This window comes from Peromyscus leucopus, chromosome 23, assembly GCF_004664715.2.
Source record: "Peromyscus leucopus breed LL Stock chromosome 23, UCI_PerLeu_2.1, whole genome shotgun sequence".
NCBI classification, from domain to species: Eukaryota; Metazoa; Chordata; class Mammalia; order Rodentia; family Cricetidae; genus Peromyscus; species Peromyscus leucopus.
This window is the reverse complement of record NC_051082.1, coordinates 26,451,493-26,476,360: the sequence shown is the minus strand read 5'-3', so window position 1 is coordinate 26,476,360 and position 24,868 is coordinate 26,451,493. Positions and strand designations below refer to the sequence as shown.

Below are 24,868 nucleotides of genomic sequence, written 5' to 3'. Positions count from 1 at the left end.
AGACGGGGCCCTGGCCACCCACACCTGCATCCCAGTCCTGCAGGTGGGACCTGGCCACCCACACCTGCATCCTGTCCTGCAGACGGGGCCCTGGCCACCCACACCTGCATCCAGTCCTGCAGACGGGGCCCTGGCCACCCACACCTGCATCCCATCCTGCAGGTGGGCCCTGGCCACCCACACCTGCATCCAGTCCTGCAGATGGCCCTGGCCACCCACACCTGCATCCAGTCCTGCAGACGGGGCCCTGGCCACCCACACCTGCATCCAGTCCTGCCCTGGCCACCCACACCTGCATCCAGTCCTGCAACGGCCCTGGCCACCCACACCTGCATCCAGTCCTGCAGATGGACCTGGCCACCCACACCTGCATCCAGTCAGTCCTGCAACGGCCCTGGCCACCCACACCTGCATCCAGTCCTGCAGATGGACCTGGCCACCCACACCTGCATCCAGTCCTGCAGACGGGCCCTGGCCACCCACACCTGCATCCAGTCCTGCAGACGGGGCCCTGGCCACCCACACCTGCATCCAGTCCTGCAGACGGGGCCCTGGCCACCCACACCTGCATCCAGTCCTGCAGACGGGGCCCTGGCCACCCACACCTGCATCCAGTCCTGCAGACGGGGCCCTGGCCACCCACACCTGCATCCAGTCCTGCAGGTGGGCCCTGGCCACCCACACCTGCATCCAGTCCTGCAGGTGGGCCCTGGCCACCCACACCTGCATCCAGTCCTGCAGATGGGCCCTGGCCACCCACACCTGCATCCAGTCCTGCAGATGGAGCCCTGGCCACCCACACCTCATCCAGTCCTGCAGGTGGGCCCTGGCCACCCACACCTGCATCCAGTCCTGCAGATGGACCTGGCCACCCACACCTGCATCCAGTCCTGCAGATGGACCTGGCCACCCACACCTGCATCCAGTCCTGCAGATGGACCTGGCCACCCACACCTGCATCCAGTCCTGCAACGGCCCGGGCCACCCACACCTGCATCCAGTCCTGCAATGGCCCAGGCCACCCACACCTGCATCCAGTCCTGCAGATGGCCCTGGCCACCCACTCCCTTCAGTGGTTGGTAGCTGTCCAACCTAGGTCCTGCCTCTGAGGAATTTTCTAGATTGAACTGTTTACCTCAGCAGCTAGCAACATAGTATTTTAGAAAAGTTGTGAATTTCTCAAAATATTTTTTTCACTAAAAGAGTTTCAAGGATTTGGGTTTGGCAGCCCAGATCCTGAAATCCCAACACCCTCTGGGAGGCTGAGGCAGCAAGATGGAAAGTTCCAGGCCAGTCTGGGCTGCAGAGCAAAAAATCTGTCTGAAAAAACTAAAAAGAAAAAAATTTCTAAGGATGTTTTATTTTGTCTTAAATGCATTAAATAACTTTCTAAGTAACTGGTGTCCCTGGCTCTATATTAATCTGTGTCTCAGGTTGCTATGTTGGGGACCACTGCCTGGCTCCCAGGCAGGGACTGGACTTAAAGACCTAGAATGGACAGAAGCATTCTTGCAGCTTGTGGGAGGCACAGTTGGGTCTCCGCCACTCTTTAAGTCCCTGGCCTCGGGTGGGAGGTGTCAATTGTCTTCGCACTTGGTAGCGTCGGGCTGTCTGGACAGTCCTGCTCTGGGATGTGTGGCGTCCACCAGGCTGAGGCTATTTGATGGATATGTTCTGTGAGCCCCAGGGGGAGGCTACATCTGGACATGGCATAGCAGGAAGGCACTGACCAGGGAGGCCGAGGGGCCTAAGGCCTTAACCCCTAGAGTGGCGTCTCCTAGGGACCAGCTCCGAGACCTTCGCTCAGTAGGTACGGTTCTTGCCGTGCAAATGAGGAATTCCGATTCCAAACCCAGTGAAGCAGCAGTGCTGCCATGCTAGTTAGGATGCCCTGAAACTCGGGGTCAGCTGCACACAGTGGACAGATGACCCCGCCTTGTACAAGGTAGAGGTGAGGAACCACGCCCAAAGTTGTCCTTTGACCCCCGCACACATGCGCACACACTCAGGCACACTCAGGCACACATACGCACTTTAGTTTTTTAAGATTTTCTTGTTATGTACAGTGTTCTGTCTGCATGTATGCCTGCAGACCAGAAGAGGGCGCCAGATCTCATTACAGGTGGTTGTGAGCCACCATGTGGTTGTTGGGAATTGAACTCAGGACCTCTGGAAGAGCAGCCAGTGCTCTTCACCTCTGAGCCATCTCTCCAGCCCATGTACTTTTTTTAAGGAGCTGGAGAGGTGGCTCAGTGGTTAAGAGCATGTACTTCTCTTCCAGAGGACCTGAGTTCGGTTTCTACGGCCCACATAACCACCCATAACTCCAGCGCCAGGGGACCCAGCGCCCTCTTCTGGCCTCCACAGGCACTGCACTCATATGACAGACACACTCACACACATATACAGAAACAGCCGGGCATGGTGGCGCTCCCTCCCTTTTAATCCCGGAAGGGGCGCCTGCCTCAAGCCAACACACGTCAGCTTTGTGTGTAACTTGTTTCTCAAGGTGTTAGAATTCGGCCCTCACTCTAGCTACATGACTGTACATGCTCAATTCAGGAGTTAAGCAAAAGGCCTTGTGTCTTACGTCATCAGTGTGCACCGGTGACTACTTACGCATGGTGTGGTCACACAATTTGTGCCTTAAAAGCCGGATGCAGACCCCACACTCTCTTTGCTCTGCTCCCCTCCCCTCCACCATCTTTCTCTCTTTCCAAGCCCGGCTCTCCTCTCTCCCCTCCCCCCGTTTTCCCTCCTAATAAAACTCTGGAAACTAACACTGGGTTCTTTCGTGACCATGACCTTTCAGCGGTAACCAGTGCTGCCACCAGCACCATTTATCATCCTTTCACAAGGTGAAAAAAATATATATATGTAAATTTTTACTTGTGTGTTACTGTGCCTGTGTGGAGGTTGGAGGAGAACTTCGGGAGTCGGTTGGATTTGAACTGAGGGGGTCAGTCAGGCTTAGTGGCTTACTGGAAGCCGAGCAAAGCAGTGGATCTCTCTGACTTTGAAGTCAGCCTGGTCTATGTAGTAAGTTCCAGAACAGTAAGGGCTACCTAGTGAGACCCTGTCTTACACAAAACTTAAAAAAGAAAAAGATCAGGGCCGGGCGTTGGTGGCACACGCCTTTAATCCCAGCACTTGGGAGGCAGAGGCAGGCGGATCTCTGTGAGTTCGAGGCCAGCCTGGGCTACCAAGTGAGCTCCAGGAAAGGCGCAAAGCTACACAGAGAAACCCTGTCTCGAAAAAACCAAAAAAGAAAAAAGAAAAAAGAAAAAGATCTGGGAGTTGGAGAGATGGCCCAGTGGTTAAGAACATTGGTTTGTGTAGAGAAACTGGAACTGGTTCCCAGCACCCACATGGTGGCTAACAACCATCCATACATCCAGCTGCAGGGGATCCAACCCACTCGTGTGACCTCTGCAGGCCCCAGGCACACACATGCATGCTGACAAAACCTTCCCACAGATGAAAAGATCTGAAGCCACGCCTCTGATGAGCGAGGGCGCCAGCGCTCCCCTAGGTAAGGGTGGGGTTTCGGGACTGTCTCGGGAAAGCCCAGATGTTACCCACTGACCACCCAGAGATAGTTCAAGGCCTGTGTATTGGGGGAAGGGTGGGACCCTCCATCTCTGAGCCCCTTCCCCTTCGGTCCCCACAGGGTTGATCCCTTATCCCCGAAGGAAAAAAAAAAAGTTGCAAACAGAGGCTCACTACAGATACAAATGTTTATTCTACATAAAAATCTCACAAAATGGGCAGCTGGTTGTACCAAGACCTTTGGTGAAGGGGTGGGGGGAGGGGCCGTGAGAGAAGGCAGCATGACGGTGGTCAGTCACTGGGCAGGAGCAAAGCTGAGGGACGGGGGCACACAGACACGGCCCCAGCTCCCGCGGCATGCACACGCATGCACACTCCTGGCCTGTGCATGAGAAAGGGTTCCTGGGGCAGGGGGTACAATTTTTTTTTTGACTCTGAGAAGCCCCAAGATGGCAGGGGAGAGAAGTGGGCCCCCCCCCTCCCCAGCTGGCTGCTGAATACTGCATCCAGGACACCTGACACCACGTGGCACATCAGTGGGAGACAGAGCAGGGCGAGACTGCAGGCCCAAAGTGACACCTGGCTTTACGGAGCATAGAGAGGGCAGGGGACCACCGTCCCCAACATGCAACTCTGGCCGCGACGACTCGACATGCCTGTTAGAGACTGTGGGCAGAGGCCTGGGGTCTGCTCCACCTCTCAGCTACAAGCAAGGCTGGAGAGGGTCCCACCAAACTTCCTGTGCAAGTCCACCAGGCTGAGGCCCAGCTCAGGGACATGACCCCCAGGGCTGTGGTACGGGCAGCTGAGGCCAGAGCCATTGTCAGGCTTTGCTCCAAGTGGGGACACTGGGTGTTCCTACCACACCAGCAGCCATGGCCCCTGAGCCTCCTGGCAGTGGTTAAGCTCACAAAGAACTTCAGTGCTGGGCTACCCCTTGGGACACCCTCTCCCCTAACCTGAAAAGCAGCACCATGTGACCAGCTGGTCCCCACCCTCCAGGTGCCTTGGCATGGTGGGGAGAGCTGAAGAAGCCAGAGGGCAGGGCAGGTGAGGGCAAGGTTGCCGTCCAGAAAGGAGCCCGAGTCCCAGAGGAGGGTAGACTTCGGGCCTGGAGAAAGGCGGACCTGGCCAGGGCCCAAGTCTTGCCCACACTGACCTGTAACCCAGCCCCTCTGGCCGTTCCGATCCTGCTCCCCTCTGCCTCCTGAACAGACGCACACTGTCACAAGATCATGCACACGACACGGCTTGGGGCAGGGTGGTGGGGACGGGAGCCTCGTGGCAGAGAGGGAGCAGGGTGGGAGGGGAGGGGAAGGGCTCCCGGCCAGACGCAGCAGCCAGGGGCCTCCTCAGGGAGACCCATCCAGAGTGGAGAGGTGGGTGGGGCCGGTCTCTATGCAAAGATGCCCCCGATGGTGGAGGCGATGACGATGCCCAGAATCACACAGCAAATGATGATCATGATCTTCTTCTGCAGGGAGACAAAGGGTAGACCTCAGAGGAGCCGCAAGGGCACAGTGAAGGAGAGACCAGCATGAGGCTGGGGCTGGATAATAGTGCCAGCCTAGAATCTCCCAGTGAGGGGCTGGGGTGTGGCTCAGTGGTAGAGCACCTGCCTAGAATCCTCCAGTGAGGGGCTGGGGCGTGGCTCAGTGGTAGAGCCCCTGCCTAGAATCCCCCAGTGAGTGGCTGGGGTGTGGCTCAGTGGTAGAGCCCCTGCCTAGAATCTCCCAGTGAGGGGCTGGGGTGTGGCTCAGTGGTAGAGCCCCTGCCTAGAATCCCCCAGTGAGGGGCTGGGGTGTGGCTCAGTGGTAGAGTTCCTGCCTAGAATCCCCCAGTGAGGGGCTGGGGTGTGGCTCAGTGGTAGAGTTCCTGCCTAGAATCCCCCAGTGAGGGGCTGGGGTGTGGCTCTGTGGTAGAGCACCTGCCTAGAATCCCCCAGTGAGGGGCTGGGATGTGGTCAGTGGTAGAGCTTTTGTCTAGCATGTGCTAGATCCTGGGTTCCACCCCCCCCCCCCGCAATATAAAAAAAAAACCCAATAACCAAAAATCAAAATGAGGGTTGAGATCTGGAGGGTCAGGACTAGGGGCGGGTGATGGCCTAGGAAGGATTGTTGATGGAGAGGTGAAGGCTATGGCTGGAGATTCTGAAAACGGGACTGAGGCAGGTGGGGAGGAGCATCTCAGTCTGGTGGCTCTCCGGGGCATGCATGGGCTTGGACAGAGCTGGCCACTGACCCTGCGCGCCTTGCTCTGGTACTTGACGGCCTTCTTGGTGTCAGACACAGCCCTCTCCACGTAGTCCACAGCGTGCTCCACATTGTACTCGATCCTGTCAATCATCTCCCCCTGCAGGACCAGGGGGACCCAAGGTCCAGGCCTCCCTCCTCAGAACCAGAAGGGAGCTGAGGGTAGGGATTCGGGAAAGTACCCTGAAGTCAGAGAGAGAGAGAGAGAGAGCTGTGAGGAGGGCACGGAGCTTCTCACCTGTGCCACCAGGCCAGGGCATCGTGAGTACAAGACAAGCCAGGAGTAGCTCCCGCCTTTCCCAAACAGCGGCCATTCTGGGGGTGAAACTGTCCATGCAGTGCCAGGCAAGGGTGAGGACCATGCGAAGGGTGGTCAGCTGTGACCCCAGGAAGTGGACAATGCCGGGCAAAGGCAGGGCAGGAATAAGTGGACTGCAGCCTGAGCCTGCCCTGGCCAAGGTTTACCAGGTGAACATGGGCACGCCTCTTACTCTTTCCCTAGGGGGCCAGTTCCATGAAGCTCTCAATGTCTGCTGTCTTCAAACTCTGAGACCCTTTGGCCAGTCCTATAGTCCTCTTTGGGTCCCATTGTTCTTCATCTGACCGTGACACTGCCCAACAAGACTCACAGCAATGTTGTGTTTCAGTCTAAAGATGACACCTTCTCCTCATAGCTTCTCACCAGGACACAGCAGCGGCCTCCTCAGTCCTCCCCAGGACTTAAGGCTACGCCATGCCTACCGTAGAACCCCTAGCGTAGCCGGGTACGACTCGTGAGCCTAGCACTCCGGAAGCTGAGGCAAGAGGATCAAGAGTTCAAGGCTAGCCTGGTCTACATAGCAAGACCCTTCCTTACAAAGGTAAAAGAAATCACAAAACACACAACAACCCCTCAACAACAACAACAAAATGACCAAAACAGACAAAAAACAAACAACAGCAACAGAACCTCAAGAAAGCCAGGTGTGGTGAACAGCTAAAATACTCTAGAACTGAGGAGGCTGAGCCAGGATCAAAGCCCCGCTCGTGCTGAACAGCAAGACTGTCACACAAAGGCCAAAGAACAAAACTAAAAGTCAACAACGGCAAAATCCACATCAACAAAGCCAGACAAGGTGACTTAGACCTGTAAGCCACCACTCCGGAGGCTGAGGGTGGAGGAATGCCCTAGGTTTGAGGCCAGCCATGGAAGACTGTCTCATAAGGGCTGTGGTGGCGCACGCCTTTAATCCCAGCACTCGGGAGGCAGAGGCAGGCGGATCTCTGAGTTCAAGGTCAGCCTGGTCTACGGAGTGAGTTCCAGGACAGGCACCAAAGCTACATGGAAAAACACTGTCTCAAAAAAGAAAAAAAAAGGGGGGGGGGTCAGGGGGCTGGAGATGTAGCTCAGTCGCTACAGTGGTTGCCTAGAATGCAGGATGTCTCACGTTTGATCTCCAGCCATTGTCAACGGAATACAGTAGCGCACACCTGTGATCCCATCATTTGGGAAGTAGAGTCAAGAAGATAGGTAGTTCAAGGTCCAGGACCTGAGATGGCTCAGCAGATAAAGCTGATCGCCCCCAAGCCTGTGTTCAACCCTTGGCCCATATAATTGAAGGAGAGAACTGACTCCCACAAGTACAAATGGACACAGACAGGCAGACACACACACACACACACACACACACACACACACACACACAGATGTAAAAAGGGTTTTGTTTTTCATAAAAATATTGAAGGTTAGACTGAGACACGGCTCAGTGGTTCTGAGCACTGGCAGCTCCTGCAGAGGACACTGGTTCAACTCCCAGCACCCACAGGGCAGCTCACAGCCATCCATAACCCCAACTCCAGGGATCAGACACCCTCTTCTGACCTCCGTCAGCCCCAGGCACATAAAGCACAGATGTGTATGCAGACAAAATACCCATACACATTAAAATATTTTTTTTTAAGTTCAAGGTCATCATATGCTACATATCAAGTTTGAGGCTGGCATGGCACATATGAGACCCTGTCCCCAAAACAAAATATGCTCAATGGTATTCAGCACCAACAGGTTTCCTACCTCATCTGTCTCCAACTTAGGCTTGGCCTTGACCACTCCCTGGGTCCCACAGACCTCCTTTCTCCTCAAGCCCAGCCTCCTGCTGAGTGCTGGGCACCTCAGGGCCCTCAGCCGGGGGCTGCTCCTCATTTCTCACGGGAGCTCTTCCTAGCTGGTCCCTTTGTGTGGAGCAGAGGAAGCCCTGAGTGGATGAAGTCCTGACTATGTGTCAGGACCTGGGCACAGCCTTTAATTTCAGTACTCATGAGGCAGAAGCAGTTGGCTCTCTATGTCTATGAGTTCAAGGCCAACCTGGTCTACATAGCAAGATGCTGTCTCAAAACAAAACAAAACAAAACAAAATAGAAAAAAAAAAGAAGAAAGAAAGAAGGAAGGAAAAGACAAATTTGGAAGGTAGTTGTCAGGTAATTACGTTGAGACGGCTCAACCAAGTTGACAAGCACCTCAGTTTGGATCCCCTGGAAAAAGCACCGGTGTAAAAAGCCATAGAGGCCCATGCCTCTAACCCCAGTTCTGGGAGCCAGAAATGAAGATTTGAGGCTCACTGGCCAGCCAGTCAGGTTGATTTGGTGAGTTCCAGATTCAGTGAGAGACCTTGTCTCAAAGAAATAAGGCACACACACACACACACACACACCCCTGTGCATACCTACAATCTCAAGCTGTAGTTTATGATTTTTGTGTTAGGCCTCATTCATAACTATCCCAGGTCTCCTGCGGCTCACAAGCCACGCGATGAACATGCCTACCTAGGACTCTCCTGAGCTCCCAGCACACTGGAGAACATTCCATTTATTCTACAGAGATGTTGTGCTTTCCTTTCTCAACCAGTAGCCATTCACTCCTGTAAGCAATGCTCAGTTGTCTTGTTCACCGCTACGCCTTCTGCTCCTAGCAAGGCAGCCAGTCCACAGTGGCCCCTAGCATAGTTTGTGAAGCCAGGACAGGGCCGGGGTGAGGGGTGGGGCCATGCGGGGCCTGGGGAGCCAAGCAGAGGCATGCAGCAGGATCCCTGGAGGTCCTTAAAACCGTCTATGGTTACCTGAAGACACTGTCCCTCCCGGGCAGAGCAGCGTGTTGGGTGAAAAGGGAAGGGGGTGAGTGTGATCCTGGGTGCTGCTGGGAGCCGGAGGTCCTAACATCGGCGACGAGGGCACTCACCTGGCTCTCCACCAACATGGCCATGTCCATGAACATATCGTGGAGCTCCCGGATGCTGTTCTCTAGCTTGATGATCTCACTGTGTCTGGTCTCGATCTCACTCAGAGCCTGCTTCGAGATGCTGGAGTCCATGATGATCTAGGGAGTAGAGCAGCGGGACCCTGATGCTGAGGAGAGGGACTGGAGACCAGGACTGGGAGAGTGGAGAGGCTGTCATTTTTTTTTTTTCCAATTTATGTGTTTGTTTGGGTATATGAGTGCAGTGCCTGTGATGGCCAGAAGAGGGTGCTGGAGCCCCTAGAGCTGGAGTGACAGGCGGTTATGAGCTGTCAGACATGGGTGTTGGGAAATGAACTCATGTTTTCTGGAAGAGCAGCAAGGACTCTTTTTTTGTTTTGTTTTTCAAGACAGGGTTTCTCTGTGTAGTTTTGTAGCCTGTCCTGGAACTCACTCTGTAGACAAGGCTGGCCTCGAACTCAGAGATCCCCCTGGCTCTGCCTCCCGAGATTAAAGGCGTGCGCCACCTCCACCCGGCTGCAGCAAGGACCTTTAACCACGGTCATTTCTCCAGGTTCAAAGGTTGGTTTTATCAATTTGACATAACCTAGAATCACCCGGGAAGAGTCTCATCTCAATGAAGATTGTCCAAGTCAGCTTAGGTAAAAGACCCAGCCCACTGTGGGTGACACCATTCCCTACCCAGAAGCTCGCTGGGCACTAAGCACGCAAACTTCATTTCCTCTCTGCTTTGGCTGTGATGTGACTAACTACTTTAAGCTCCTATGAGCTGAAACATGGCCCCTCTACCCTGAGTTGCTTTTTGACAGGGCCATTTTATCACAGCAACAAAAATGAAGCTGGAACAGGGGCCAAGGAGGAAGGCGGCAGGGATGAGCAGGTTTCCCAGAAGCAGCAGCCACAGCCCTTCCAACCTCCTGTTTGGCTCCATTGCTAATTAGCTTCTGTGTGACTCAATTCCTGCCTGAAACGAGGAGCTGCCGACACTCTCCCACACAGCGAGTGCTCAGCAAGTGACTGTTTCATTATGGCGGGGATGGTAGTGAACACCTTTAATCCCGGCACTTGAGAGGCACAAGCATACAAATAGACAAATCTCTGAGTTCCAAACCAGCCAGGTCTATGCAAAGAGTTCCAGGACAGCCAGGGTTACATAGTGAGACCCTATCACCACACACACATATAGTATTTAATAATGGTATATATATGTGTGTGTGTGTGTGTGTGTGTGTGTGTATACCATTATTTATTAACTATGTATGTGTGCATGCAAGCATGCCCAATAGCACATATGTGGAACCCAGACAAGAAGTCCATTTTCTCCTTTCATAAAGAGAGTCCTGGGTGCTGGGCGGTAGTGGCGCACGCCTTTAATCCCAGGCGGATCACTGTGAGTTCGAGGCTAGCCTGGTCTACAGAGCGAGATCCAGGAAAGGTGCAAAGCTACACAGAGAAACCCTGTCTCGGAAAAAAAAAAAAAAAAAAAGAAAAGAAGAAAAAAGAAAAAAAAAAAAGAGTCCTGGGCATCAAACCCAGGTAGTTAGGTTTGGTGGCAAGTGTTTTTACCTGCTGAACCATCTTTGAGACAGGATCTCGTGTATCCCAGGCTGACCTGGCACTGGCGATACAGCCACAAATAACCTTCAACTCCTGATTCCCCTGCCGCTCGCTCTCTCTTTCTCTTTCTTTTTCCTTTTTCGAGACAGGATTTCTCTGTGTAACAGTCCTGACTGTTATACAGGAACTTGGTCTGCAGAGAAGACTGGCCTCGAACTCACAGAGATTCGCTGCCTCTGCCTCCTGAGTGCTGGGACGAAAGGTGTGTGTCGCCGCTGCCTGGCCGGCCTCTAACTCTTTAGTGCTGGAATTACAGGCCTGCGACCACGCTGGAGTTTAGTAAGTGCTAAGAACTAAATCCAGCCGGGCGGTGGTGGCACACACTTTTAATCCCAGCACTCTAGGAGGCAGAGGCAGGCGATCTCTGCGAGTTCGAGACCAGCCTGGTCTACAGAGCAAGAGCCAGAAAAAAAAAGAACTAAATCCAGGGTTTCATGAGTGGCAGACAAGCACTTTAACAACCGAGCTACAGCCCAGTCCTGTTTGTTTGTTTGTTTGTTTAAACATTCATGTGTGTGCTCGTGCGTGTGTGTGTGTGTGTGTGTGTGTGTGTGTGTCTACGGTAGGTGTGTACCTGTGGTGTGTATGTATGTATGTATGTGTATAATGTGTGTGTGTGTGTGTGTGTGTGTATAGACAATTTGCAGGAGTTAGTTCTCTGCTTCCACCATTTGAATCCCAGGGAATCCAACTCAGCTCGCCAGGCCTGGCAGCGAGTTCCTTTCCCTGATGAGCCATCTCAACCTGGACACAAATTTTGATTTTTCACCTTTATCACTGACATTTATGGGACCCTCAACCAGGCCCCCTCCCTTCTCTCGAGACTCAGGCTTTCTCTAAAATCCAAACACTGCCCTGACCCTGGCTTTGGCGCGCACACACTGGGCCTAGTGTGGAGGGATGTGGTTTATGGGTAACCGGGGAGGGCTTCCCACTCACCCCAGAGGCAAATATGGCAGGGTTTCCGCTCTCCAGCATGTCTTCCAACTCCTCACTGGTCGTGGTCCTGCCGGCTGTGGGTGGGAGTGCATTTTATCCTTCCCTCTCCAGGGAGCTAGGTCGCGGCTAGTCCTAGCCAAAGCCCCACCCTCAACCACACCTCTAGCTACAAGCCCCACCCCTAGGCTGTTATGGATGGGTCCCATCTCTCCAGCCCAAACCACATCTCTAGCCACAAGCTTCACCAATGGCTCCATCCTTCCAACCCAGGCCATATACGCACCACAAGGTCCTACCCACCCGACTCTAGCCCAAGCCCCATACCCAGGCTCTACTCACGGAACCACCCCTCCGCCCAAACCACACCCCTAGCCACAGGCCACACCCACCACCACTTCAGAGCTTCAACCACGACCACGGGCCCGGCTTGCGGCTCCAACCCTCCAGCCCAAACTGCCTCTCTAGCCACAAGCCGCATCTAAGCACTCCTTCAGCCACAGGCCCCTCCCACCCAGCCGGGACCCTGCCCCCAGCTCACTGATCTCCAGCTGCCTCTGGATGCGACCTTTGCAGCGTTCTCGGTAGTCAGACTGCGTGGCGTTGTATTCGGACATGACCTCCACAAACTTTCGCGACAGCGTGGAGTGCTGGGGGGGCGGGGACGGGGAGATAGGTGTGCCGGTTGGTGTCCGGCTCCACAGGGACCCAGGGACCCGCCCACCCCCGCCATCCTGCTGTACCTGCGTCTTCCGGATCCTCAGGTCGGCGGAGGAGCGGTTCAGACCTTCCTCCTGCTCGATGCTCTGCTCGATGCCTGGGTGGGGTGGGGGTGATGTCAGGGGGTGGCTAAGCAGTAGCCCCCCCCATGCATCGGTTCCACCCACAAGCGGAGGATTCAGCACCCACCCCGCTCCCGGGGTGAGGCCTCCAGCTGTGTCAAAAGGTATGGAGAGTCACATGGGAAGCAAACTGTAAACAATAATGAAGGTGGGGCCAATAGTGGTCCTTCTTGCTGGTTAGTGTGTGCAGCTGTGTACATTTGTGTGAACGCACACACCCACCTGTGAATACCCTAAGGCAGGTGTGTGTGTGTGCATGTGTGTGTGTGTGCGTGTGTGTGTGTGTGTGTGTGTGTGTGTTGTGTGCGCGCGCGCGTACGCGTGCACCCAGATTCTTTTCAGGAAAGAGAGGAGGACCAAGTGTCTGTCACCGACAGAACATGTCCCTTAAGCTGCCATGGCCATGGGACATGTATGCATGTTCGTGCACACAGACGCAACATGTGGTCACTGCATGCGTCCAGGAATGCCAACCACCTCTTCGGGTGGGGCTTTTTAAAATTTATTATTTCTACATAATTCTCATACAGCCCAGGCTGTCCTCGAACTCTTGATCCTCACATCTCCACTTTTCGGAGATTACAGGGGTGAGTCTCCACACCCAACTTACGGGGTTCTGTGAATCAAATTCAGGGCTGCATGTAGGCTGGGCTGTGCCAACTGAGCCACGTCCCCAGTCACCAGGGCGACTTACTCTTTAACTTGGAGCGAACCTTGTTTGCCGTTTTCTTTATGTCGGACATGAGCTCTTCCAGTTCCTCCTTGGTCTCTATGGGGGCGGGGAGGGGGGGGAGACATGGGTTGTTCTTCCTTGTTCAGACCCAGCCTCTAGCACGGGGATGGGGTGGGGGTGCGGCGCTGGGCAAACCCCGGCCTTGTGGTCTTCTCTTTTCCCTGGGCTACAGTTGCAATTCTAGGCCGAGGCCACCTCAACGACAGTCTCACCCCCTCTCCCTCTGCCTTCCAAGAAGCCGCCTTCCTGCTTCGCCGCTTCCCCCATCCCCTGCAGATAACAGATGGGGCTAAATTTAAGGCTGGTCGGGCTGCAGTCGGCACCGGCACCGAGGACTGTACTTGTCTGGTGCTGGGGTGGGGTGGGGCTGGGTTCACCTGGCTTTACCTGGGGTGGCTCAGGAGGGGGTCAGCAGGGTGGGCCACCTTGCCTGGGCAGCCCAAGCAACAGCTGACCTCGAACTCCCCACAAAGCTGTCCCTCCTAGGTGCTTAGCTCCCGTGTGGCTGTGACAAGAGCGACCGTCATCGGTGGGAGGCAGCGGTTTCAAAGGGGTAATACGCCCCCCAGGGTTTGTAGCCCCAGAGGTGACAGGTCACTAGGGGTCATGAGAGGTGAATAAAGGTGAGAGAAGGCAGTGGCTCTTCTCCTAGCCGTAGCTTGCTGCCTTTCCAAGAAGCCACCGGTGCCACCCTCTCTTCAGGAGAAACTGGGACCGGGCTCTTGGCTGTCACCTTTTGTACCATACACACTGGGGTTCGGGCTGAGGGGTGACAGCAGTGATCTACCAGGACAGGAGGGTCACCTACTAAGTGGAATGTGAGCGGGCAGCGCAGGGGGGCTCTGCAGAGTGGAGGAGGGAGCCCTCCTCCCACGAACAAAAGGAAACTTGGTCACCAGCTGCTCCTGCCGTCTCAGCCTTTTTTGCTCAAACCTAAAATAGCCCAGCCGGATGGCGGCCCCCGGGGAGCGAGAAGCAGCATTGATCCAGGAGAGCCCCCGACCCACTGCCAATTTCCATATTCCTCCTGAGCTCTGTCCTGCCTCACGGACATGCATGCCCATGGCATGCCCTCTCCCCCTGATGAGTGGCCGCAATCTCCCTGTGGCCCTGCTGGCTCCTGGGAACTAACTATACCCACTCTGTAGGCCACACAGGGCTAAGTGTGGACAGTGGTGGCACATGGGAGCTGAGAAAGGAAGCTGAGTAGTTCCAGGATGGTGTGTCCACCCCCACCTCCAGCAGCTGGAGGGGTCCCCTTGCCAGTCCCCTCTCCCACTTCCTTCAGATATAGTCTCATCTAGCCCAGGCTATCCTAAAACTTACTGTGCAGCCAAAGATGGACTTGAACTCCTAATCTCCCATCTCTAGCCATGAGAGTGCTAGGATGGCTACAGACACGTGCCACCATGTCCCAACTGCGGGGAGCTGGGGATTGAACCCAGGACTTCGTGCATGCTAGCCAAGCACTCCATCCAAAGCTCACTGCTTTCTTCCCACCACAAAATTACCATATTATGCAGCCCACACAAGGACACACGGTGACCTAGATAATCACAGACATAGATAGGCACATCACCGCAGCCGTCGGGGGCAAATCTTTAGGAAAAGGGATGAAGTGAGATGACTGCCCCCTCTTTCCATGGCCCGGGTGGTCCTTCCCTCCCCTCCCCTCCTAGGATGTCTCCTTAGGTGCCAAATGCTTCAATCTGCCTTCCCAGGGGGGGCAGGTATAGAACAGCTACTATCTCAACTCTTGGTCCAGACATCCTGAACCAAAGGGCCAGAGGGAGCCTTATTCTGGCCCAGAGGGTGAGGGGTACTGGATGCAGGACACATGTTTGACACAAAAGCCTTTCCCTGTCTTTTGTGAGCCACAGGGCCTGGGACCTCCCAGAGGACACAGAAAGACAGGATAGCAAGCTTCCAGCCACTAGTGACCATGGAGGGCAGGCACGTATGAGTGGCTGGCCAGCCTGGGTCCCTGAGACAGAGGACTGGCCAGTCAGTGCCTCTGTGGGCCTGCAGTTGAAACCCTCTAGGGCAGAGGGTCTTGGTTGGGCCCTGCTAAATATCAATGTGGCAATCACTGTCCCAACAGAGCACCAGGTACGGTGGCACGTGCCCATAATTCCAGCACGTAAGAGGTGGAGGCCAAGCCAGGCGGTGGGTAGTGCGAGCCTCTAACCCCAGGAAAAGGCAGGTAAATCTCTGTGAGTTCGTGGCCAGTCTGGTCTACAGAGTGAATTCCAGGACAGCCAGGGCTACACAGAGAAACCCTGTCTTTTAAAAAAAAAAAAAAAAAGAAAGAAAGAAAGAAAGAAAGGAAAAGAAAAAGAAAAAGAGGTGGAGACAGGAGTATCAGGTCATCCTCAACAACATAGTGAGTTCAAGACCAGCCTGGGGGTAGGCACCATGAGATGGCTCAGTAGGTAAAGGTGCTTGCCACCAAGGCTGATAACCTGAGTTCAATACTCAGAGCCTACATTGTGGATGGAGAGGACTGAGCCCTGGAGTTCACACTGGCCTCTGAATGTGCTCAGGGCACACATACCCCCAGAATCACCTATAAATAAAATAAATAAATGCAACTTTTAAAAAGAGAGAGGGAGCCAGGCGGCGGTGGCACACGCTTTTAATCCCAGCACTCGGGAGGCAGAGGCAGGAGGATCTCTGTGAGTTCGAGGCCAGCCTGGTCTACAGAGTGAGTTCCAGGAGAGGCAGCAAAACTACACAGAGAAACCCTGTCTCGAAAAGCCAAAGAGAGAGAGACAGAGACAGAGAGAGAGAGACAGAGAGCTGGACAGATGGGTCAAGTGGTTAGGAGGACTCAGGTTCAGTTCCCAGCACCCACATGGTAGTTTACAGCCATCCAGTTCTAGGAGACACAGTGCCCTTTTCTGAGCTCCATGGGCACAAGACACACACGTGGTACACATACATACATGCTGGCGAGACACTCTGCATATAAAATAAATCTAATAATAATAATAAATAATAATAGAAGCCAGCTTGGGCTGCATCCATATCTCTCTCTCTCTCTCTCTCTCTCTCTCTCTCTCTCTCTCTCTCTCTCTCTCTCTCTCTCTCTGGTTTTTCAAGGCAGGGTTTCTCTGTGCAGCCCTGGCTGACCTGGAACTTGCTCTGTAGACCAGACTGGCCCAAGACTCAAAGAGATCCACCTGCCTCTGCCTCCTGAGTGCTGGGATCAAAGGTGTGTGCCACCACAGCCCACCGCCCAGTTGAGACACTATCTCAAAACAAAACAAAACAAACCCACAAGCAAAATAAAAAGCAAAAGAGGACAAAGACAACTCCTGACAGCTTGCTCTGGGCCTGCATGTCCACATATGGGCACATGTACCCACTCACACCTCACATCGATCACACACACACACACACACACACACACACACACACACACACACACACCTCAACAGGAGTGTGAAGACCAAAGGCCAGGTCAAGGGACCCTGTCTAGGGCCAAGTAGGATCTAGATACACATAGGCTCCCTGTGTGAAGGGAGACAGGTGACTGACTTCCTGGAGCCGTGAGAATGTGGGGCTCTGGGATACTATTTGGCAGGGCGCCAGATCTCACAGGAAGCTTTGGCCGCTCTGTCAGAGCCACCTCAGAGTTGCCATGGCCGGGGATGGCAGTACCCATCTGCTCCCTGGGGAGTCAAGGAGGGTGGGGTTGGGCTGGTAACATCAGGTAACTTACTTTGTCCTTCTGCCTGTCCATCCGTCCATCCATCCATCCATCCATCCATCCATCCATCCATCCACCATCTATTCACCCCATCCCTCCATCTACCTATCCCACCCCTCCCTCCCTCCCTCCCTCCCTCCCTCCCTCCTCCCTCCCTCCGTCTGTCCGTCCATCCATCCATCCATCCATCCATCCATCCATGCATGGACCCTCCTTCCCAGCATCCCAGGAGAGCTGCCTGCCATCCCTGTGCCCTTAGAGAAAACCGCCTGGAACTCTCTTTGTAGTAGAGGATGCCCTTGAACTCCTGACCTTCCAACCACCACCTGCTGGGATCACAGGTGGGTACCACCATCCCTGGCCATGGCAATCTTCACAGTAGGCCAAGGTCTCCCAGTGACAGGAGACTCGGACTTGTTCAACTCCAGGCCTGGGTCAGTGCGAGGAGCCCTGTCTTCTGCACGTGAAAGGTCAAACACCCCACGGCCCATCACACCCCAGTGCAGGGCGGCTGGGCCTCGGACTCTCACTCACTCTCATCCGGGTTGGGGGAGGCCAGGATGGCACTGTGTTTCCGCTTCACCTCCTCCACGTTTTCGGCAATCTTGTCGATAAAGCCCCGGATCTCTTCCACCTGGGGGACCCGGGTCAGGGAGGTTAGAGGAAAACAGAGTAGGGAATCAGAGGGAAGGTGGGCCAGCAGTGGGAGCTGGGTGACAGCTCCTGGAAACCCAAGCAAGGACTCTGCTTTGCTTAGCACCAACCTATCCACCCTCAAACTGGCTCACGCTGGAGCGTGGGGTGGAGGGGTGGGGGATGAGAGCGGGCAGTGGCTGAGCGAGGCTTAGGTGTAAGGGAGTCCTGCACCAGCTCGTAAGTGAGGACTAGCAGGTGTAAAGAGCAGGCTGGTTCCTACCTGTTCGAAGAACTCATCCATGAAGCGGTCTCGGTCCATGGTGACAGTGACGTCGTCATCGTCATCGCTGTCTTTGGCCTGGACAAAGTTATGTACATGTGAGTGGACATGTGTGGGTCCCCTGGGACCCTTAACGATGAACCTTCTTCACACACAGGCACAATGAGGCTCTCTGGCCATTTATCGCCCTCTTGGGAGTCTCTGGGCAGGAACAAGGACAGACAAGCTGTGCCCCGGTTTCCAGTCACACTGCCCCCTGGAGGATCCCCAGGCACCCAGCACAGTAGAGAGGATCTGCCTGTCAAGTGTCAAGGGGGTGACAGTCATGTCCCCTTCCAGTAGCTATGAAACTTGGTCACCACGCCGGTGGTCCCTAAGCCTGAAGCCAAGCAGCAGGTTGCTGCCCGAGTTAACTGAGCCCTGGGTCCCACTGGGGTCTCCAAAAGTTGCCTGACAGACAGACGCCCTGCAAGCCACGGCTTCCCACTCTCCAGACCCAATGGTTGGTTCTGTTCTGTGTTTAGACAAGTGTCTCACTTTATAGGCCAGGCTAGGGTTCAACTCCTGACCTTACCTCAGCCTCCTAAGTGCTGGGATTATGGGTGTGTGCCACCGTGCCTGCTTCTCAATTAAAACGGAGCTCAGAGTTTCCAAGACCTGTTGGTCCCAGTGTCCCAAAAGCAGCCAGATAAAAACCACAATTACCAGCCAGGGAATAATTAAACTAGGCTTGTCTTCTGGCCATGGTCATTTTTTTTTCCTTTTCCATTTTCGTGTGTGTGTGTGTGTGTGTGTGTGTGTGTGTGTGTGTGTGTGACGTGCATGTGTGTATGTATATTTGTATGTGTGGCGGTGCAAATACATGAGGAAGCCTGAAGTTGATGTCCTCAGTTGCTCACCCCCCTTATCGATCGAGTAAGGGTCTCTCAATCAAGCCCAGAGCCTGCTGATTAGATACAGCCTAGTCTTACTGGCCCCTTGCTCTAGGGATGGCCGCCTCTCCCTTCTGAGGCTGGAATTACAGGCAGGCTTCCACACTCACATGACATGGGTTCCAGGGATCCGAACTCAGGTCCTCTTGCTTGTGTGGCAAGCATTTTTAACTGCTGAGCCATCTCCCCAGCCCTGGTCATGGTCATCCTATTTAACAACACCTGGAGTCAGCCAGGGTCACGGGCCGGATGGTTCAATGTCCCTTCCCCACAGCCAAGGTACACTAATGTGAGCTAGGACAAGAGCTATCTGTCACCTTTGGGTCACTGCTCAGTACCTGATGACAGAGGGTACTGCCTGCTCTCTCAACATGCCTTAAGTTGAGGCGATGAGTAGGCTTGGCTCAGGGACATACCACCCCTCCAAGACTGATGCTCTTCGGTGAAATGGGGATCGTGATAACTGTCTCTAGGGGCAGAGAACTTAGAAGAATAAGACACAGGCGTTTTCTTGGGTTCCATTACCTAGTCAAAGCAGGACCCAACCGAATGCAAGAGGGGGTGGCTCGAAGCTTTTCTGGAGGCAGCGCTGAGGGGCCTCCTCCCATCTAGAGATCACACCTCCTCCCCCGGACAGCTAAAATAAACCCCCGCTCTGCTCCTTCTCCTCAGAGTGCCTGTGGACTCCACCAGGTGGCCATCCCTCCCCCAACCCATAGACAAGGAGACACTGGGAACTCTTGTCACACTCAGGGGCCATTCCTGGCTGTGGAGTTGAGGCATACAGGACACACCTTAGGGAAACTGAGGCATGGCACCGCCTGTAAGAGCTCTGTTCCCTATCACTATGCAGCTAGCCAGATCCTGAGCAGTGGAATTGGGGTGTGTGCCGTTCAGTCTCTGACAAGCTCTGGGACCCAGAAAAAGACAGGAAAGGTGGAGAATGTCCCATCTCTTTTGTTTTTTTCTTATTCACTTAAAACATTTCAGTTACAAAAATTACATATAGTTGTGGTATACACAGGTATACATGGGTAGGTATACTCCTGCACTCCGAAGGTCAAAGAATAAATTGTAGAAGTTGGTTCTCTCCTTCCATCATGTGGATCCTGGGGTTTGAACCCTAGCAGCAAGCACCTTTACCCACTGAACCATCCTGCTGGCTCCTTTATTTTCATTTTTGGGTCAGAGTCTCATGTAGGCCAAACTAGCCACCAATTCAATATGAAGCTGAAGGTGGCCTTGAATTCCTGATTTTTTCACCTCCTAGGTGCTAGAATTACAGCAATATACCACCATGTCCAGTTTCCAGTTTCCTTATCTGGGAATACCCAAAGCTGGGCAGGCTAGCATGTGCCTGTAACCCCAACAACACTCCAGAGGCTGAAGCAAGAGGAGGAGTCAAGGTCATCCCCAGCTATTTGGGGAGTTCAAGGCCAGCTTGGGTTACATGAGACCCTGTCTCGAAAAACTAAAACAGGGCTGGAGAGATGGCTTATCAGTTAAAAGCTCATATTGCTCTTACAGAGGATCAAAATTTTGGTTTCCAGCACCCACAACATGCAGCTCACAATCACCTGTCACTCCAGCTCAAAGGGATCTGGCGCCCTCTTCTGGACTCTGTAGGCACCTGCACTCAAGTGCACATACCCACTCAAAGATATACATATATATTAAAAAATTTTAAATAATAAAAATAACACTAAAAAAAAAAAAGCTCAGTTGGTAGAGAGCCTAGAATGTACATAACCCTAGGCTCTAACCAAGTACCTCAGAACTTGGGTGCCAGCCTTGCTGAGCCCCACAGCTCTACCCTTGGAACTCCTGGGGCTGGGCTGGTATTTCTCCGTCCCTCACTTTGCCATCCCTCACACAGGCACTCGACCTCTCTAGAGCCTGTCCTGCCATTCCCACCCCCTCCCAAGGGCTGGAGCTAGACTGGAGCCTGGCAGGGGTATGGCTAGACCTTGTCCATGAGGGCAAAGATGGGAAGGAAGGGCCTGGGAGAGATTCTGAAGGTGCTGTTCAGAGTGGCCCCACAGCCAATCAGAAGGTTTGGATTTGACCTCCCAAATCTAGTATGGTTCTCAAGTACCCTGAGGGGGGAGCCCATAGGAAACACCTTCTCAAGTTCTCTTGGCTTCTGTCTTCACTTCCTCTCAAGCTACTGTGAAATCCTGCGGAAAACCACCTCAGCGGGCAAGGGTTTACTTTAGCTCACAATTCCAGTTTACGGCCTATTACTGTGGAGAAGCCACAATGGCGGGAGCTTGAGAGGGCCAGCCAGTCACATGACATCCAGTAAAGAGCAGAGAGAAGGGCTGGAGAGACGGCTCAGTGGTTAAGAGCATTTGCTGTTCTTGCAGAGGACCTGAGTTTGGTTCCCAGCACCCACATGGTGGCTCACAACCATCCACTCTTACTCCATTCAGGACCTAAGGAATGGTGCCACCCACAATGGGCAGCATTTTCCCCAGCATCAATTTAACACAGACATGCCCATGGGCCAAGGCAATACAGACCATCTGAAGGACTGAGTCTCTTCCCAGGGTGTGTCAAGCAACATCGTTAAACCTAGCCATCACTGCCTCCTTCCTTCAGGACTTCTTGCTAGCACCAGTCTCCTTCTCCTACCCACATCCTGGAGTCTCCTACAGCTCCTGGGAACGTCTTCCTGCCCCTGCAACCCACTCTGTTTCCCCTGTACTTCCGATTCCATGAAGCCAACCATCCCCTTACCCTCAGACGCTGCCTCTACCAGGGAACCTCTCCATCCAATAAACCCCTCATTCCTCCGGTTTCCCATACCCTATTCCCATACCCTATTCACATGCAGATGGGAGCCTCAGCCAGACACCTCCCCACCCCCACCCCCCACCCCCTCAGGGACCTGAGGAGTCACGCCCCGTCACCTCCTGTGACAGAATGCCCCATTACTACCCTTGCCAGGCAGCACTGGCTATTTCTGGAAGGCCCCCCTGTTGGTGGCCTGCTCTCCTTCCTGGGGTTCGGCTCTCCGCTATAAAGAACCTGGCCATGCCTTCTCCCTAGGGTGGCACTATCAGAGCGCTGACGGCCTCGCCTGCGTTCTCCCGCCCTTCTCTTCTCAACTCCAGCATGCATCCTTTCTTTCTCCGGAGGCCCTCGACTTGTTCTGTTCGGCCTCCGTCCTCTGTAGGGCAGTACACAAACTGAATCTGCTGAAGTCGGGGCGCTGTCAAAAAAAGCTGACCAAGCTGGGCCATGGTTGGCACACATCTTTAATCCCAGCACTCAGGAGGCAGAGGCAGACAGGATCACTGAGTTCCAGGACAGACAGGGCTACACAGAGAAACCCTGTCTTGAAAAAAAATCAAAAATCAAAAAATAAAAAATAAAAAATATGACCAAGATGGTCTAACTCTATTAAGATAGCCAGATGATCAATCCCGGGCGGGCTGGCAAAACTCAGCAGGTCAAAGAGCTTGCCCTGATGACCTGAGTTCAATGGCCTGGGTTCAATTCCTGGAATCCGTATTTATTTAAAAAAAGAAAAAATGGGTGCAGTGGCTATTATGTGAGATCTTAGCATGCCTGCAGGGAGAAGGGAGGTGGAGCCAGAAGAACCCACGGGAAACACAGGTAAGCAGCCCAGCTGCTGAAACAACAGGAGAGACCCTGCCTCAAAAACAAGGTGGGAACTATCGAGCCGGCTCGGCAGGTGAAAGCACTCCCCGAAAACCTGATGGCCTGGGTTGGATCCTTACAACCCACAGAAAGGTGGACGGACAGAACCAACGACACAAAGTTGTCCTCGGACATCAACACTGGAGCCATGACAAGGGCACACCCCCATACTACACCAGAGAGAGAGAGAGAGAGAGAGAAGGGAAGAGAGAGACGCATGATGCATACAGAGAAAAAGAAAAGAATGGAAACAATTTTTAAAAGTTATAGTCACGTAACACTTTCTTCCAAGGAAAAGCCCACACTGTCCCCTGCCCACAGTCCACGAGGTTAGAGCAAGGACATAGGAAGGACCGATCTACCCTGTTTCGTCATTTGCTTCCCCTCCCACTCTTGCTTCACCTGAGCCACGGTCTCCACACACAGGGCTGGCCTCCGATCCCTTCTCTCTGCCTCTGTCTCCTCAGTGCTAGGCTTACAGGTGTAGGCCACGATCTTCCTCCCAGACATATCCTTGACTAACACAGACTCAGGTAACGTGGCTGCCCTGGCTCTCCTGGCATGCCTTCTTCCTGGTTGTCTTGACCGGGGTGGGGAGGGCACACGAGCACAGAGTGGCTACCCAGGCACCAGGGAATATGACTCAGCCGACCGAGTGCTTGCCTCTCCTGAATGAAGCCTTGGGTTCAACCCCCAGCACCGAATAAACCGAATGTGGTAGTGTGTGTTCCTAATCTTAGCACTTGGGGTGGTGGAGGCAGGGGGATCAGGAGTTTAAGATCGCCAGTAGCTACATAATAAGTTTAGGGCCAGCCTGGGCTACATGAGACCCTGTCACAGACAAACAACAAGATCAAATGAGCAGCCAGGTATTTCTTGGATGATTAAGGAGCTAGGTGGGGTCCTAGCTTTCACTACATAGAAGGGGCAGGATAAGGGAAAGGACTTGGTGACCTCTGACCTGGAGGCTGGAGCTAGAGGCGTAAGGCAAGCAGAGATCGAGGCCACACATCCGATAGGCAGACGTGCACAGAAACCAATCTTGCTGCCAATCTGGCCAGGGTCTGGGTCTGCCCTTCTTCAGAGCCATCTCCTCAAACTCCCAGGTTGGAATCCCCCTGTGCCCAAGAGCCCCCAAACCAGAAACATGGAAACATCTCCTTCCTTTCTTCTTTCCTTCCTGCTTTGTCCTGTGAGACAGGGTCTAGCTATGTAGCCCAGGCTATCCTTGAATGCACAGAAATCCTCTTGCCTCCACCCTCCCAAATTCGGAATCACAGTTGTGCAGCTGTATGATCAACGACCCCTCCCCCACGCTCTTCCTCTTTTTTTTAATTTTTTTTTTATTTTGTCTTTTTTCTTTCTTTCTTTTTCCGGAGCTGAGGACTGAACCCTCTACCACTGAGCTAAATCCCCAATCCCTCCTCTCTTTGATAAAACCTAACCATTTGATTTTTCCTGATGAGTTTTGTTACTTATCCCCTGGTTTTTGACCCCGATTCATATCCAGAACCCTTTAGGGGAGGGGTGAAAAAATCCATTTCCAGGGGGCTGGAAAAATGGCTCAGCAGTTAAGAACTCAATATTGCTCTTCCAGATGACTGAGTTCAGTACTCAGCACCCACACTGGGTAGCTCTCAAGGGCCTGTAACTCCAGCTCCAGGGGATCTGACACCCTCTTCTAGAACCTTAAGATACCTGCACACCTATGCATATATCCACATACAGACACACACACACACATATACACACAATAAAATAAAATCCCCCAGTGAGGGGCTGGGGTGTGGCTCAATGGTAGAGCCCCTGCCTAGAATCCCCCAGTGAGGGGCTGGGGTGTGGATCAGTGGTAGAGCCCCTGCCTAGAATCCCCCAGTGAGGGGCTCGGGGTGTGGCTCAGTGGTAGAGCACCTGCCTAGAATCCCCCAGTGAGGGGCTGGGGTGTGGCTCAGTGGTAGAGCACCTGCCTAGAATCCCCCAGTGAGGGGCTGGGGACAAAGTTCAGTGGAAGAGCACCTGCCTAGACTGTATAATGCCTTGGAGTTTGATCTTCAGCACTGTAAACAGACGAGACAGTCTCCACAGAGGTCATGTGTGGCGGTTTGAAAGAAATGGTCCCCAAAGGGAATGGCACTATTAGGAGGTGTGGCCTTGTTGGAGTAGATGTGGTCTTGGAGGAAGTGTGTCACTGTGGAGGCGGGCTTAGAGGTCTGATGTATGCTCAAGCCACACCCACTGAGACAGCTCACTTCCTGTTGCCTGAAAGATGTAGGACTCTCAGCTCCCTCTCCAGCACCATGCCTGCCTGCACACCGCCATGTCCCACCATGATAATGGACTGAACCTCTGAAACTGTAAGCCACCTCCTCAATGAAATATTTCCTTATAAGAGTTGCCATGGCCATGGTGTCTCTTCACAGCAATAGAAACCCTAAGACACCACAGTACCACAGGTGGGGAGAACAATAATTGCACCAGAAC

The 24,868-nt window shown here is 53.7% G+C and overlaps 1 protein-coding gene across 1 annotated transcript in view; it reads right to left on the bottom strand.

The window, feature by feature from the left end:
* Nucleotides 1-3,719: 3,719 nt before the first annotated feature.
* The window catches only part of Stx1a (syntaxin 1A), a 28,524-nt gene continuing 7,375 nt past the window's right edge, over nt 3,720-24,868 (bottom strand). The window contains exons 2-10 of the mRNA XM_028860658.2: nt 17,790-17,867; nt 17,408-17,507; nt 13,123-13,197; nt 12,330-12,403; nt 12,128-12,236; nt 11,590-11,663; nt 9,016-9,153; nt 5,791-5,901; nt 3,720-5,023 (exon numbers count right to left, since the gene is read on the bottom strand). Of these exons, the coding sequence (XP_028716491.1) occupies nt 4,946-5,023; nt 5,791-5,901; nt 9,016-9,153; nt 11,590-11,663; nt 12,128-12,236; nt 12,330-12,403; nt 13,123-13,197; nt 17,408-17,507; nt 17,790-17,867 (837 nt within the window). The 3' untranslated portion in view covers nt 3,720-4,945. The remainder of the gene's footprint in view (nt 5,024-5,790; nt 5,902-9,015; nt 9,154-11,589; nt 11,664-12,127; nt 12,237-12,329; nt 12,404-13,122; nt 13,198-17,407; nt 17,508-17,789; nt 17,868-24,868) is intronic.